This window comes from Tursiops truncatus, chromosome X, assembly GCF_011762595.2.
Source record: "Tursiops truncatus isolate mTurTru1 chromosome X, mTurTru1.mat.Y, whole genome shotgun sequence".
NCBI classification, from domain to species: Eukaryota; Metazoa; Chordata; class Mammalia; order Artiodactyla; family Delphinidae; genus Tursiops; species Tursiops truncatus.
In genome coordinates, this window is record NC_047055.1 from 42,918,844 (window position 1) to 42,936,259 (window position 17,416).

A 17,416-nucleotide genomic window follows, 5' to 3' on the forward strand; every position below is an offset into this window, starting at 1 on the left:
CACCAGCAGGCGGACCCCCAACCACTGAGCCACCAGGGAAGCCCAATGAAGGGAAATTTAATGAGGGCAAGGGAATGCTGGGAAGAAATGCAGGGGTGCCAGATGAGGAGAAAATGATGAGTAGTCAATATGGACATCAAACACCTCCAAGGGAACAGGGGTTAGTTGTATAAGTGGTTGTCCAGGCTGGAGCACCAGGTAGCAGGTCCAGCATTATTAGAGGTTTAGCTCTTAGGTAACATGTTGCATAAATATTTTCCAGCAAGTCAAAGAAAGGAGGAAGTGGGAATGATGACTGCGAGATAGTGGAGAGTGAAGTGTGGGTTGTTGGACAAGGGAAAATCATAGCTACTGCAGTTGTGGGGGTCACAATGGAAAATGATGTGGGAACAATTATAGGTACAGTAATCACGGCTAGGTCCCAACTGCTATGCATAGTAGTAGGTAGAGTTTTAGGCCTTTGTGAAGAGATAGTGGAGGTGAGGATCCCAATTCAGCTTTTAGGTACCCAAGAGGAGAATGGTGTGGCACCAGTAGGAATAAATCAGCTAACTTAGAGGGTGCTAGTTTACACCAAGAAGGCAGTGCATGGAGATGGAAAAGAGTGGGCCAAGAACAAATCTAAATAATCTGCAAGGAGTTCTTTGATGCAGCAGGATAGATAATGGGGCCTGCCAATAGGCTTTAGTTCCTTGCAAGGTATTCTTACATGTTATAAGAGAGGATATGAAATCATAGAGATGTAGGTAAGCAGGATGGGTAGGATCTTCATTTAAGCATTTGACAATAACCATGGTGGCACTGGCATCATCTAGGTAGGGAACAGAGGCCTGAATAGATTGAAATTGAGGGATAAGGTAGGAGGAGAGAGAAGAGAGGGCAGTTAGGGAAATTATAGGGGATCCAGGTGGGTATATAGGTGGGGTGGAAGAGCCAAGGGTTGAGTCTGGAGACAGAGAAGGTGAGCCTGGTCAGAAACTTTATTTGGTGGGTTTTGGCATTGGACTGTGTTGGCAGGACATCTTGCAGTGTCAGTGTCAAGGCTAGGACTGCCAAGTTGTGCTGAGATCATCATTTGAGATGTGTTCATCTACTGGGCAGAGGTCATCATCTTGAAAGTGCTGGGCTGCTGGGCTGAGGGCATCATTTCTGAGGTGATGGTTTGTTGTCTGTGTCCTTGTCCATTACTGGCTTGTGGGTGATACCTGTAAGGAGCCTAGTGGGGCAGGGGGACCAGGAGCTCCTGACATGAATCCTGAGCTACCTTTAAGACTTTAAAGCAAAGTTTTACATTTGGAAAAATATTACAAAAGTGGCTGAATAGTTGCCTTTTGCCCTCCAGGTGTTACGGAGTAACTTCTTATGGGGAAACGGTGAACTGACTGAACACTTCAAACAAGTAGGAGAAAAAGGAGCCCAAGCAGTTTGGCATTGAGCTGAAGTGGTGGAATCCCACATCCAAACCATGAGCCAAATAAGGCACAGCAAGAACAAGCAGAACTAGAATGTTCCACAACTTTGGGCCTTTGGCATATAGTCCCTGGTGTGCTGGGGCTGCCTGTTTATTATGTTGAGAGTCATAGGCATTGTCATCCCAGATCCTGTAGTGGCTCCTCATTTGGTATCACTGTAATGAGGTGGATCCACAGCTGGTATGCTATGTAGCAATACTGGCCCAGAGAACTAAGTTAAGATCTTTCTTCACTGGAAGAGCCACACAGTTGTAAGTAGTATCAGGTGTGGAGACTTCTATTCCTTGGAAAGAGGAACTTCTAGTTGACCAAACTTTAAAACCATCATATTGGGATAGGACAGCAGACTTTTGTGGAAAGCTTCCTTGTGGCATACAGAATAACCTTTTGGGGTGGAGGCAGACTAAATTTTTGGTGAGTCTCATTCTATTATTTGCCCTTCATCCAGGCACCAATTCAGCATGATTTGTGCCAGGATAGAAATGGGGTAATAGAATGGGGATATGTCATTAATTTGAAGGTGCTGTTACATTTGGATATTGTATACCTAGACCTATAAGTGAGAAGTGCCCATTTATGGCTAGAAGGGGGATGACAAATTGTTCAGGAATAAAATGGCCTGTTCAAAAAGAGATCCAATATACAGACATATTTAATAAAAACCTGACTTCAAACTTCTTGCTGGTTGCATGATAATTGACCAGAGTTATGTATTTTCCCTAAACATTTATTTCCCCATCTGTGAACTAGAAGTGGAAGTACATACCATATAAAAGTGTAGTGAAGAGTAAAAGAGAGAATGCACATAACTTAAGCAGTATTGATCCTGGCATTTAACATATTCTCAATATATGTTTGCTGAATATATCATTACTTGTATTCCTCCCAGCCAACCAGAAAAAGAATAAAGGTTAGTGGTTGGAGACTGGGGAAGTTTATTGCATTTTGTCCAATCCAGTACCCTCCTTCTGGCACTGTTATATGAACAGACCCACATAGACCCTCTGCTGGGAAATGGATGGTCTGAGAAGTTTCTCGGTGGCTAAAGTGAAACTGGTTAGCTCTGGTTATGGGTAGTTGACATCCTGGCATCTGCTGCTTCAGTCTGTATCCAGGCCACTTTGCTAAGGTCCCTAAGTCCCTGCACACTGGGGACTCTGTCTGAAGGCCTTTTACATCCACCGACCCTAAAAGCACCATGTGATAATATAAATGCAAAATTGTATTATTTGCATTCATAATAATAATTTAAGAGTGAAGAAAAAGGTTAACACTGAATATGGCTATTAGGGTTTTTTCTATACTTTTTCACAATCTATATTTAAAATAGATTGCTATATATATTGTTTTTAGTCACAGGTCAGTGCCATCTGGTGAAGACGCCCAATATTATAGCTTGGACATCATGTAACAGGTAACAAGGAGTTGAAGGGGCATGAAGGGGTTATATGTGGTACAGGAAATCAGGCAGAGCACTCAAACACTAAATCACATGACAAAAAGTATTCTTTAGATCTTTTCTCAGCTAACAAGAAAGGTGTGTGTGTTTGTGTATGTGTGTGTTTGTGTGAGACCCTGGGGAAAGAGAGAGAGACAGAGAGAGAGAGGGAGAGGAAGAGAAAGGTGTAAGGAGTGTTCAGAAGCTAATGACATACTAAGAGAATATATAGTATTATATATTATATTATTGAAAAAAATATATACTATATATTAACACTATAAATATACTGTGATATATGACTGAACAAAAGATGCAGGTAAAAGGTGTTTATAACCTCATTTTTTTCTGTCAATGATACATATTTAACACCTTTGAATGTAAGAGAAATACATTTACACAAAATAATTTTTTGATTCAATTTAAAACTCCATTTCTTACATTTTAAAAATGTATATCAAGTTCTTTTCCTGATGACCAAATTAATATATTTGAGGCAAGCATTGGAAAATATATCAATATAAGAGGAAATTTTTATGTTGTTGCCTCTCATCTTGCCACATCACAAAATAAACCAATAGCAATATTTGGATGTATGGTCTCCAGATGTGTGTGTGTGTGTGTGTGTGTGTGTGTGTGTGTGTGCGCGCGCGCGCGCGCGCACCTATCCCAGAAAATGTAATTTACCTCCTGTAACTCAGGCATTGCCCATCTTCAAAATGGGAGCAATGGAACCTTCCTTGCATGATCACTGGGAGGAGAAAATGAGAAAACCTAAGAAGGTTTGTCACATTGGGCACATTCAGAAACTGGCCTCACTCTGCTTTCTCCCTCACATAAAGAAGTCACTTTAATACCTACTGTTCCAGTTATCTATTGCTGTGTAACAAACTGTCATAGAATTTAGTGGTATTAAATATTTATTTGGAGTCAGACAGTTATGCATTCGAGTCCCAGTTCACATTGTTTTCAACATTCAGTGGTTATAGGATAAATTACCTAATGGAATTGGTAAAGAAAAGAATATTTTTTATCGTTTTCTTTTCTTTCATGTGTTTTCCTAACTCCTGAAATTATTGTATAGTATGATATAGGAGAAAATTTTCCACTGATCTCCAAAAGGAAAAGATGGACAGAGTGACAGAGCATAATAGTGGGACTGCTAAACAGAGAAATGGATTCAGGAGATACATACTGTTGGGCCCATACATAACCTACATCATTTTCATTAATGAACATTAATTATATTAATTGATTAATATAATTCATTAATTATATTAATACTCCCTTCAAGTAATCATTTTGCTAGCACTATAGTAGGCTTCTAACAGGAACTGTCTAAGGTCAACTGGCTAGCTTATTCTGTCTGCTTGATTGTTTAGTACCTCTTCTGTGGTAGGTGCTCTTTAGTGGGTATTAATATGCAATACAAAGATGTTCACTTTTTGCCTACTCCCATTAGTCCATCCACATAACTCCTCTCCAGATTTTCTTGTACTGGATATTCTATCTTTCTCCTTCCAGGACCCTGACCAACTTGACAAGTCATTCTCCACTGCCTGTGAATTCATATATATTCTTACCTTGGGCCAGTTCTCTTTGAACCTAGGTGAATGACCAGATGCTCTCCTTATAGCGCTGCACATTGGGAAACTTTACCCTTAAAAGGTATGTCTTTCAAGGCTACCTCTGAGCGAAGCTTAGTGCAGCAGCATTCCATGTTCAGCTTGTACCTGCATACTGGGCCAACCCATACATGAATGTTTCTTTCTCCAAGCGAGTCATAAGGAATCTCCCGTGGCCACAAGTGTGACTTGAGACTTGAGTCTCTGATGCAACAGTTTTGCTAACTTGGGAGGCTGGGCCACCCACATCAGTAGTTTAATTGTGCTTTGGGGACCTGCCCATGCCCAATCCCAGCCATATCACTTCCAATTTACAATGAATCATTGCTGGACCCACTCAAGTTTATGATTTTGTGGGTCTGACAGTATTCAGTTCATGATGGGAAATTCTAGCTGTATATTCACTTAGTGTCAAAGGATCAGGTGCTTTGTCTCTACCAAGGCCGAATAATGTGCTGGGGGGTCTTTTTTGAATGGTATCTAATTCTTCATTGCACATGGCATGCCCTTTCTCCAGGACATCAGAGATTATGTTGTAAATATCCTGCTGAGGCTTTCCATAAAGTACACATCATCTATTCCCTCTACATGTACCTACCTTTAATATCATAGGATCTGTTGGGTCATATGGCCCAAGCAGCAAGGCTGCATACACCCCAACTTGGACCTACTACAGAGCCTTTTCTCAATTAAGCCCAACTCAAAGTTGGTATTCTTGCATACCACTAAGTAAATGTGTCAGAACAGTACTTCCAAGTTGGAATATGCTGCCTCCAAAATCTGAAGAGGTCTATCAGGTATCTTATCTATCCTACTTGATGGTGGATGGCTAAAAATGCTATAATACATCCTGTACGTTCATAAGATTGTCCCTGTGTGCCCAACACCACTAGACCCCTAAAAACTTCACTGATGTGAAGCTGTGATGGTTTTATCTCCCACCCTCTGGAACATTATCTGTTTTACTAAGGACTCAAATGTACCTACCAGTTCTTTCTTATCTGATCCAATTAACATGATATCATCTATATAGTGGACCAAAGCAATATTCTGCAGAATATCTACATGTTCCATATCTCTTCAAATTATGTTATAATAGAATTGGAATGTTAACATATCTCTGGGACAAAGGCTTACATTAATTAGGTTGTCCAAATCATGTGAATGTGAACTGTGCCTGGACGTTCTTCATGGTAAAGATGGGAAAGAACTCATTTGTTAGATTAGTGGCCATGTCCTGTGTACTTAAAGCCATGTTAATCTGCTCTAGCAAAGATACCACAACCAATATGGCAGCTGCAATTGAGGCTAATACTTGTTTCAGTTTGTGGTGGCTTACTCTCCTCCTCCATGGTCCCTCTGGACTTTTTATGGTCCAGACTGATAAATTAAGTGGGAAAATGATGGGCATTATTACCACTGCATCCTCTAAGTCTTTAAGAGTGGGACAAATTTCTGCCACTCCCCACAAGATTTTTTAAAAATTTACTGTCTTGGCCAGAGTAGTAGCAATTTCAGAGGCTTCCACTTGGATTTCCCCAGAATAATAGCTTTTTCCTCACAGGCTAAGGAAACGATGTGGAGGTTCTGCCACCTGCCATGTACATTTACTCTAATTATATATTTGTGGATCAGGGAGATGCCAAGCAGATTGTTTCATAGACTTATTAGAACCACAGTGAGTCAGACATGGGATAATTCATATGCTCCCTCTCAAACAGAGAGCCATGAATATGCTTTAGGTCTTCAGGCATCAATGTCAACTAGAACTCCATGTCCAAGAGCCTAAATATGCCTGGGTAATTGTTCCCCAATGTACAATTAGTTAAGTAAAAGGCTATAGGTGTCTTTGGGGAAGGACTCTGTGAACTATCACCATATAAACTTGCTATAGAGTTGCAAGATCCTTACTTCCGCGGACCTCACATCTATGCTGTCCCTGGAGGCTGATAAGACAAAATACTGAAGGGAGTAGGTCTGTTAGATTGAGTGCTAAAGTGAGAGTCAGCCGGTGTGTATCCCATAGTCAGACCCATCAGTCTTTGTAGGACCTGAAGTAGGTCACATTCTCTGTCATCATGTTCAGCACCCAATAAATGCCAACTCATTATTATAGTGAAGTAAATGTCCTGTGGTGCTTTTGAGTAGTTTTAAAAGACCCTGTAAAAATATTCAGACCCTCACCCAAACACTTCTAGAATGGAGCTATTTTAAAAGAAAATCTTTCTTGAAGAAAAGACTTGTGAGTGGCTCTGTTGAAGAGAATTTCAAAGACGTGGATCTGGTCTGTTCAGTACATACACACACACACACACACACACGCACGCACACCAGATATCAGCAAACTAAATTCTCAGACACTTCCTGTATCATAAAATCTCTCTATAATAGAGCTAAATATTTTTTAAATGCTCACGTGAAATACAACCTTTTGCAACAACAAAAAATGGCTACAGTGACATTTATTCTGACATTATTTACATACAGAAAATAATTATTGGCTGGGTAGTAAGATTAGTTCTAAATTAAAAAAAAATTCTAGCTCATACTATTACTTAGGCAATTACTTTTATTTAACTTCATTGTCACTTTAATGCTGAGTAGTCTCTAGCTGAAAGAACAACTCTAAATAGGACCTAAGAGGGCAGTTGATGTCTCTTAAAGCAAGAGCTGCATGGCGATGTAAAGAGGATGGATAACATAAAATGTAAAAGTCAGAAGTCAGGAAAGCACATGAAACAAGTGAAGGTGGGGTGCTGAAATTTGTCCCTGACTCCAAACTCCATTGGGTGATAAAGTGAACAATACCTAAACTGTTCTTCCCTTAACCCATCATAGACGATAAACTTAGGTTTAGGAAAACACTTCCCTATAGTTCCCAACCAGTGAGAATTTTCTGTATGTTTATGGAGCATATGGAGCATTAAGAGTGATTCTGGTAGAGATCTGGATGCTAAATCACATGGTAGGATATTCCCCTCAGACCCTCTCTAGACTGACAAGAGAGTTCTCTGTGTGTGTGTGTGTGTGTGTGTGTGTGTGTGTGTGTGTGTGTGTGTGTGGTGTGTCTGTCTGCCTGTCTATGTGTCTGTGTGTCTGTGTGATGGGGGTGGGGAGCAGAGAACAAGAATGAGAATATACTTAAGTGTATACCATGAGGCCAAGACATTAGGCATACACAGATATATTTTCTGTGAAGTCTCTGTATAACTTCCTTTTCATTTAACTGTATAGATATTTGACAACTTTCATATTAATAAAAATATACTTCTACAACATCAATTCCTAATGAGATACATCTTATGCGGTCATAATTTTATCTATATAACTATTACTGCTTCAACAATGGAGAAATATGAAATACTCTTAGTATTCTGCAGATACATTTTATGTGTTTGTACACAATTCAGTTGTTATATCTGTATGTTCATATGTATATATTTTTTGTTTAAAACTTTGTCACATTATACATGCTATTTTATGTCTTTCTTATTTGTACATATCAATGTGTCTATTTGCTTTTCTTTAATTTTACTGTTGTTGAACAACCGGATATTTGATTGCCATTGTTTTTCAGCTTTGATTTATTTGTTGATAAAATTTGAACATCACTGTTCTACTTAGATTCTTTTTTTTAACATCTTTATTGGAGTATAATTGCTTTACAATGGTGTGTTAGTTTCTGCTTTTTAACAAAGTGAATCAGCTCTACATATACATATATCCCCATATCTCTTCCCTCTTGCATCTCCCTCCCTCCCACCCTCCCTATTATGTCAATCACACTAGCTATATGCCACTAAATTATGTTTTAATTATTTTTTCCATTTTCTGATATCTTTAAGTGTATCGTATTTGGTAATAATGAATTTTTAATTTCCCCACATTATTCCAAACAATGCACATTATGTTTCACTGTAGAAATAGCAAAATAGCAATTGGTATGCTTTTTCTTATTGATTTCTCAAATATTCAAAGATATACTCCTTTATTTATTTTTGACCTCCACCTTAGACCCACTTCCACAACCCCCCACCCCTGTCTTCTCTCTATGATTTGGGGAGTTGGTAGTTAAAACTCATTTCAACCAATACTGTCCTCCTCCCTCTGGTCCAGTGATATAAACAAACCATTTCAATCACTAAATTGAAAATCATGGAAAAGTTAGTTACATCCATGAGGCTGAGTGCATTCTTTAAACGGGGTTAATGAGCCCAGTGTAATATCACTGTTGTGAGATGACTGGGAAATTATGGGAAAAGACTAGCCCATAGCAGGCTTTCATCAATTGTTACTCTCTGCCCCATTCCACCTCCTCTCTCTTGTGAAAGAAATTACTTTGGCATTCACTTAATAGCATTACTGTCATAGAGAGCAATGAGAAGTATAAGAGGAAGACAGGAAAGTAGGTGCATATTGTCACAGTGTATAACTCAGATTTGGTGGCATTTTTGTTTTATGGCATGTCACCAAATGGAGTTGGGGAACGTGCAGAAAATTAACTACTTTCTTTTACTTCATGCATTATCCTCTCCCCTCTTTTTACTGTTTGATTGAACAGCAGACACAGAATTTTCCATAGTGCCTAAGAAGGAAGAAGTAACTCTATAATTTAATAAATATTTGTTGACTGCTATAGTCCAAAGACAGGAAATTGTAACTGTCACACAGAGGTCAGCGGGCTCCAGAAAACCACTGCTAATCTTACAGGTCCTCCAAAGCCTTTGGGTGCAAACCTTGCAGAAGAATGTTAAGGCCACCACAAAAACTCATGTTTTGTATCTGTTGGAGTGCATTTAAAGAATGGCTTTTATCTCCATTCTATTCTAAAATGTTTACCATTGGTGAGACCTAAACCATATTCAGAATCCTGCTGGCCAAAAAGTCTGGGAAATGTAATTCATAGGCTTCCAGCTTCTGCAACACAGGGGAGAGCATAGAAGGGGATGGAAAGGCTATCCAATACTAGCTGACAGTATTCGAAAAAGTCCTCTGAGTTTTAGTCCTCTAACCTTTCTAATTTTAAAAAAATACCTGATTCCCTATATTAAATCATTTCTGTTCGAAATACCTAGTGCAGTTTTTCTTTTGCTGACTGAATCCTGAGTGATGCACACTCCCAGGAGATTCTGACTGAATAGTTCTTATACAGCAGACTGTGATTCGTATTTTCAGAAACAATGGTTTTGAGGGATTCCCCCTCGCATATTGGAGTAACACTCCTTTTTATGCTTACCTTGTCCTACTGGCTATTTCAGTGGAATATTTCTTGTGCATGATCTTTCCAGTAGTTTCTTTGATGAGTGAATGCTGCACTAACTTAGAGAAGGACAGGAAAGAACATTAGAGAAACCACCTAATGACTCAGGTAATCTTGGGTAAATTACTGAACCACAAAAACAACATAGAAAATGTCCTTAAGAGCCTAGCACCCCAAGTCTCTGAAGTTGCTATTCAGCTCCAGCCAGTTGTTGCCAGTCAGGAATACACAACCAATACTGCCAAATCTTCAAATGCTTTTAAGAGACTTTTTTCTTTTGTATGAAATGCCCCTTTCAAATGTTGACAGGCAAGTAAATAAATAATTGTGCAGTTAAAACATATCTGTGGGCCAGACCTAAGGACTTAGGGACCTAGGCTTGGGGACCACTGGTTTTTGACCTTTGCCCTAGGACTTTACTGTGCTGGACCATGAGAAGTCAGAAATAAAACAAACTGTCTTTTGTCTCAAAATGGTCCCAGGCTATGGACAAGAGAGGCACACAATAAAAATGTGCACAAGATATAGGTGTAGCACAGAGGAGGGTGGAATTAAGTCTAAGCAGGGACAGGACATGTTACCTGGAAGAAGTGATGTATTATTTGTGTTTCCAGGGGTGTATAAGGATTCAGTAGGAAGGTGCCTAATGTGGGGAAAGGGGCATTTCAGGAAGAAGGAGCAATATATACAATAGCATTACATCATGAAATAACAGTTTTTATAGGAATCTGTAAGAAGATTTAATACAGCTAAATAATAAAGTAAAAGAAGTGTGGGGAGGTGGAGGCAGTGGAAGGGGATGAGATAAGGAAGTAAGAGGGGAGACTAATAGTGCAAAGGTGTGTCCTTTGACTGTCTAACAAGCAAAGGTGAGCTATTGATAAATGGCAGCAAAATGGAAATAGATTGGAGGGTTTGAGATCAGAGAAAAGGAGACCAGTGGGACAGATGTCATAGTTCTGGCAAGAGATGATGAGTACTTGAAATAGGGCAATGGAAGTGAGACTGGAAAGGAGAGCATACCCAAGAGAAACTTTTGCACAGATGCACCATGACACACACCCATCAACAGAGAAATCTTTGGATATTGTACAGCATTGACAGTGAGTGAACTACAGCTATATGGATGAATCTCAGAAACAAAATTTTAGTGAAAGAAACAAGCCCCAAAATGCTACCTAGAAAAATATATAAATTTTTGTTAAATTTGAAAACAAGACAACATGGTTTAGGCACACATCTATGGCTAGAATGTATGTAAAAGGGGTATGGAAATAATAACATAAATCAAGATATTGGTTTCTTTGGAAGTTGAGGAAAAAGATGGTGAGGAGATTCAAATTATAAGTAATATTCTAGTTTTTTGGTTGGGTACTGGATTCCCAGGTTTTTATTGTAATTTAGATGGGTAGATCCATAGTTAAGCAGGACCTTAGGGCCCATGATGAAATGCTTCATGACCAAGGCTTCTGCTTATTTCTGTTCACTGAGGGCTGTAAGAAAGGCAGGAGAACATATATTTTAGAGATATTTTGGGGGTGAAATAAATTGGTTTCCAGACATTTTTTTACCTTAAATTGGATTTAGATTAGCTCCTCCAACGGAAGAAGCTTCATTGTGTGAGGCCCACGTGCCTTTACATCCCGCGCTTTTTGCCCTTTGCCCTTGGTCACCGTTGCTTCCCCTCCAAAGGGAGGCGGGTGACGCCGAGCCGTGGGGGGAGGGGAGGGGTGGCCCGCGGATCTGAAGCGTTCCTATTGGTGGAGAGAAGGAGTGAGAACGAGGCTTGAGCCAGAGAGAGAAGAGGGGCAAGGGGCGGGGCTAAGAAGGAGGCGGAGACAAAGGAACTTAACTGGAAAGAGACGAAGTGCAATTGTCCGCGCCTCGCTGCGATGGCGGCGGCGCGAAGCACAGCCACACCGCTGGCGGCGGAGTCTTCCCCTCAGGAAGCTACCGTCTCTGCCGCCTCCTCCTCCTCCTACACCGCCTGCGCGGCGGCGGCGGCGGCGGCGGCGGCGGCAGCGGTTGTGACTGTCTCCTCCGCCACCTCCACCCCTGCCTGCTCGCCTGCCGGTGGCTGCGGCGACGGCGGCGGCGGCTTTGGCGGCTCCACTATGGCGGCGGCGGGGAGGGGGGACAGTAGTTTTAAAGTAGACACCCGCCCTTGCCTCAGAGAAGGTGAGTTCCCGTCCCGGGGTGTGGGGGCGGCCCCGTCTCCTTCACTGCCTCAGTTCAGTGCCTCAGTTCAGTCAGTCCGAGATCGGACTGGGCGCGGTTCGTTAGCGCCCCACCCCCCACCTGCTGTGGCGCAGTAAAGGCCAACCTCACCCCGTCCCGCCCCGCCCCGCCCCGCCGTTGTAGCCCCGAATGTGCCAGACGGACGTAGCAGAGAAGGGCTTCCCTACCTCCCCCTGCCCCGAGAGGGATGGCCCCCAGGAAAAGGAACTGCAGGTATTCACAAGGCAGGAGTTCGAAGGGAAAAAAATACCACATAATTTCTCTCCCAGTCAGGGCGCTTTAGTATTCTCTGTAGGAAGCTGAGGTGTGATTTGGTGAAAGCAGAGGAGGCAAGGTAGAAAAAGTGCAGTGGAACTAGGTCAGGGTAAGGGAAGGGGGACTGACGGAGAGAAGGGGCAGAGATGAGAGAGCAAAGGCCAAAGAAACGAGAGGGAGGAAATCTCCCTTTAGGGAAATTCAGCATCTCGCAGTGTAGAAACTTGCAGTAGTATACGTGAGGAGAGACAACATTAGACATTTGGGGAGGTTAGAGTGTATATTGAGCTTTAAGGTAGGATCGGTTGGATTTTAGGATCGTAGGGTCTGGTGGAGGGGGTTGTACTGAGGAAAGAAGAGAGGGAGAAGCACAGATTTCAGAATTTTCTTTGGCTATTTGAGGGTGTGACCTTATAAAGCAAGGTTTTCATGCCCATCTTTTAGGTGGTTTTGGTTTTAATAAGTGCTTTTGTACCTACCAACAGGTATTACTCCTAACATAAAAAGATATTTCTTGACTATTTCAGTAGAAGTGGTATTTAGTTCACACAAAGTATATTATATACTTGTAAACAGCCTACTAACAGCAAACTGTAAAATTTGCCATTGAAATGTGTTTTAAAGCAGTATTGGAAATGCTTCTTAGGTGGTTGAGACCAAGTCCACCGCAGAAGATCTCAGTAAAGCATTTTGCCATAGTAAAGTTCATAATTAATTTCCAGTATATTCTGTGTCACTGTATGCTGCTAATTTGCCTCCAAAGTGAAAGACCATGGACGCCAAAATAGAGTAAAATAATGTAAGTTACTTTTTCTTAGGAGGACACTGCATTAAAATTATCCCATAAAAATAATTTTCTCTTCACATTCTTAAATTATATATCCCATAACCTTTGACTCCTTTCACTTTGGAGGAATGGCAAAGCAGTAAAAAAAAATCCCTTACAATATTTGTCATATGCACATTACATAAATGGCACTTACTAAATATGGAAGTTAGAAATACACTGTAACATGATTTTTTTTAATTTATTAACTCTCTTACTGAAAGCAACTTTTGAAAGACTATTTAGTGCATTCAGTCAGGCTGCATTTGTACAGTTGTTCTGGGATGAAAGTATGAAATCTCCTGGATTTTTTGTTTTTATACCAAAGTTTCTGTCTGTAACCAACAGGAAGGAGAGAACAGTTTTTCAGGGGTGAAGATCACAATTCAGTTTGGCTCTCATGGCCTTTTCACAGTAAGGTTTAGGACCAGCATCTTATGGAAAAATGCCTTTTTGCCTGGCTCTGTGACTGGCTTAGTTGCATTATCTTTGATATGCAAGTATTAATGGCTTTAAGAGATATAAATTCAGAAAGTAGCAGCAATACCCTGTGTATACTACTGCTAGCTGGTAAAAATGAGGAGAGCCCTTGAATAGGGGTCTGGTGTAGTGAATCTAGCTTCTGTTGTTAGTTTATCCGCTAGATTTTTCTGACCCTGAACAGATTCCAAGCTTCCTGGATTTGGGTCTTGACATTTTTGAAATAGAGGTAATGGAGTAGCCAAACTCGAGGTTGATTTCAGATCTGAAAGCATGAACCATGATTTTGCAGTGCTGCATTGATAATCTTTCGATGGCATTTCCATGGCTGTGCACTGGAACAGTGATTCATAAACCATAGAAACCTTCATCGAGAGTTATGACCTGACATTCAGTGAGTAATGAAATCTGTGTTGTAAGTGTTGAGACAATTTACTAGGATATGAGAAACCAAATATAATTGCTACCTAAAAATTATCTCTTACCATTTCATTTTGAGTAAATATCCTTCATTAACTGTTCAGTCCAAACCAAAACTCTTAAATTTTCATCTAACAAATTATGCATATTTGATATAGCACACTGTCCAAAACACTATTAGGTCTCAAAATATTTTTGTTTAGATATTTATAAATGCCATAAATGGTTACCAATTATGATAGTGGCTAAAAGAGAAGAGAGAAAAATGTTTCTTGGTGGTGTGCCAATGTCTTTTGCTTGTTTATTTTTTTAAGTCCTAGTTAGGAGATGGCTCTAACAGGTGGCAAAGAATTGTCAAGATTCAGATTATTACAAATCCACTCCAGATAGGACCATTAAAAGTTGTTTGATAAAGCATTTGCTGATCCATTTTCAACTGTAGTCAGCATTCCGGAGGATTTCATCTGTCTTGGGGTTGGTAATGAGCAAATATCAGTGGAGATTAGAGATTGCCAAACAGGGAAGATTAGAAACTCTGAAAGGTTACAAGTGGGAAATTGGGCAATCAACATAAAAACAATCAACAAATAAAAGAAATGCCAAGTGAACACACATGAAAAAAGCACATACCTACCCCAAATTCATGGCAAGTGGAGTCATGAGAGTTTGAGGGACCCTTCATATTTCATTCAGTGAAGTTTTTCAAAAATGTTTAATGGCTCAAAACTGAATTTTCATCCAGTATTGATGTTGCCATGTGATCATAGTAAAAATCAAAACAAAAATAAACAAAAACTCTCTTGTTTATTTTCCTCTTCCTTTTAAGAAAAAGAAATTATTAAATGGATTCTCTTTTAGATTGGAGGACATGCTGGCATTTAATTTAGTTAATGATCTGTTTGCACAGCCATTACCTAACAAGACTTTCCTTTGTCTTGATGTTATTCAGTAAGTTCAAGTGCAGCATAAGAAAACCTAGTTAATAGCCTTTCCTTCATTTGTTCAGGAATCATTTATTGAACACCTGTGTGTGTGCGCGCGTGCACAGGCTCACATGCACCTGTGCCAGGCACTTGGTTCAGTGCCCAGAATATACAGGCGCACTAGACACAGCTATATTATAGAGCCCAATAGTAGTGCTTGATAGTAAAATTATAAAATAAAAAAATAATTGGGGAAAAAGCAGTTTTAAGGGTAACTAGCCAGACTCCTAAACTATCAAGGCTCCACCATCGTTTATTGTAAATCTGTACTTTGCCCATGGTGTTTCAAATACTATAGGCACACTAAAACACATTATATTATATATCTAATGTTAGTACTAAGGAAGAATAATTAACCAACTGTTAGAATTAATTTTTTTTCCAGACTGAAGCAATTTATTTAACACTTGAAGTTGTTGGCATATTTAACAATCATCAGAGTGTAATACTGATAAAGCATTATATGGGTTAATTTATAAAATATATTCTTAGCAGTTATCTAATAAACAACATTTGTCATTGATTGAGTACCTACTGGCATAATTGCTTTGCTTTCCAAATTGAGACAATCTTCCAGTGTCACATAAAGTATTTTAAACTACTATGAAACATACATTCATTCGCTCATAAACTGAAGATTTTATAAAAAGGGCAAAATAATTAAAATTTTAAAATCAAAATCATAGGTTTTATTTTTCATTGTATTTTATTTTTACAAGAGATAAATAAACTGACACCAAGCATTGTAAATGGATAACCACAACAAAAGCAACAATGATTGCAATTACCAAACACGAAACATACTCATACTATTTCATAATATTGCCATTCAGTCCAGTAATCCTCCACTGTAACAGCTCCTTACTTTGCAGTGAAAATTGATTTCTATATTTTTTGCCTCTGAGTCCCTGTGGGATTTTTCTTTTATTCAAACAAAAGGTCACAAAAATTATAATCATCCTCATCAGTTCACTGAGTCCCATGTAATTAATTTTTTTTATCTTGATCTTTTGTTAGCACTTTTATGAATTCACCAGTTTTCCATTAGAGTTTTGAAAATGCTTATTCATTCAGTTCAGCAGTATACTCAGTTACCAGAAACCTGTACTTGTCAGAGTCTTTTCCATGAACACCTTGAAGATGAAACCCTTTCATAGGAACATTTTTGTGAAAGCATCAGAGTACACCCAGAACTGTCTGTAAATGACAAAAGACGTAAAAATGACCACGGTTAAAGATTTGATGAAAGTTCATATTAATGCAATTGACAAGGATATTTAGTTATTTCTGAAATATACATTTTGACAAGGATATTTAGTTATTTCTGAAATATACATTTTAAAGTAATAACTAGAATTATGACATATAACATTATACAAGAACATATAAGATTTTTAGAAATTTCATGTAGTCTGAAACATTTATATTAATGTATTTCCATACAAATAACCCAAAGGAAGTTTAGTATTAGTTGTTTTTCTTTGTTTTTTTTATACTGCAGGTTCTTATTAGTCATCAATTTTATACACATCAGTGTATACATGTCAATCACAATCACCCAATTCACACAACCATCCCCACCCCACCATGGTTTTCCCCCCTTGGTGTCCACACGTCTGTTCTCTACATCTGTGTCTGAACTTCTGCCCTGCAAACTGGTTCATCTGTACCATTTTCACATACATGCGTTAATATACAATATTTGTTTTTCTGACTTACTTCACTCTGTATGACAGTCGCTAGGTCCATCCACATCTCAACAAATGACTCAGTTTCGTTCTTTTTTATGGCTGAGAAATATTCCATTGTATATATGTACCACAACTTCTTTATCTGTTCGTCTGTCGATGGGCATTTAGGTTGCTTCCATGACCTGGCTATTGTAAATAGTGCTGCGGTGAACATTTTGGTACATGACTCTTTTTGAATTATGGTTTTCTCAGGGTATATGCTCAGTAGTAGGATTCCTGGGTCGTATGGTAGTTATATTTTTAGTTTTTTAAGGAACCTCCATACTGTTCTCCATAGTGGCTGTATGAATTTACACTCCCACCAAAGTGCAAGAGGGTTCCCTTTTCTCCACACCCTCTCCAGCATTTATTGTTTGTACATTTTTTAATGATGGACATTCTGACCAGTCTGAGATGATATCTCATTGTAGTTTTGATTTGCATTTCTCTAATGATTAATGATGATGAGCATTCTTTCATGTGTTTGTTGGCAATCTGTATATCTTCTTTGAAGAAATGTCTATTTAGGTCTTCTGCCCATTTTTGGACTGGGTTGTTTGATTTTTTGATATTGAGCTGCATGAGCTGCTTGTAAATTTTGGAGATTAATCCTTTGTCAGTTGCTTCATTTGCAAATATTTTCTCTCATTCTGACGGTTGTCTTTTCATCTTCTTAATGGTTTCCTTTG

At 39.3% G+C, this 17,416-nt stretch overlaps 1 protein-coding gene and 1 long non-coding RNA gene across 7 annotated transcripts in view; one reads left to right on the top strand and one right to left on the bottom strand.

Moving 5' to 3' along the window:
* Positions 1-17,416, top strand: part of ZMAT1 (zinc finger matrin-type 1) — a 156,149-nt gene that overhangs the window by 109,788 nt on the left and 28,945 nt on the right. For 4 of the 6 annotated variants that reach the window (XM_019941791.2, XM_073799105.1, XM_073799107.1 and 1 more), the window contains exon 1: positions 11,688-11,973. The exons of 1 other annotated variant lie outside the window; for it this stretch is intronic. In XM_019941791.2, the coding sequence (XP_019797350.1) occupies positions 11,688-11,973 (286 nt within the window). Of the gene's footprint in view, positions 1-11,687; positions 11,974-12,145; positions 12,247-17,416 lie in introns of those variants that run through there. One more of the 6 variants, XM_073799109.1, reaches the window with a different exon arrangement.
* Positions 9,863-11,787, bottom strand: LOC109550963 (uncharacterized). Its single transcript, XR_002177669.3, has 3 exons — positions 11,649-11,787; positions 11,367-11,549; positions 9,863-11,288 (listed from the first exon to the last, which is right to left on the bottom strand). It is a non-coding gene; the product is annotated as an uncharacterized lncRNA (long non-coding RNA).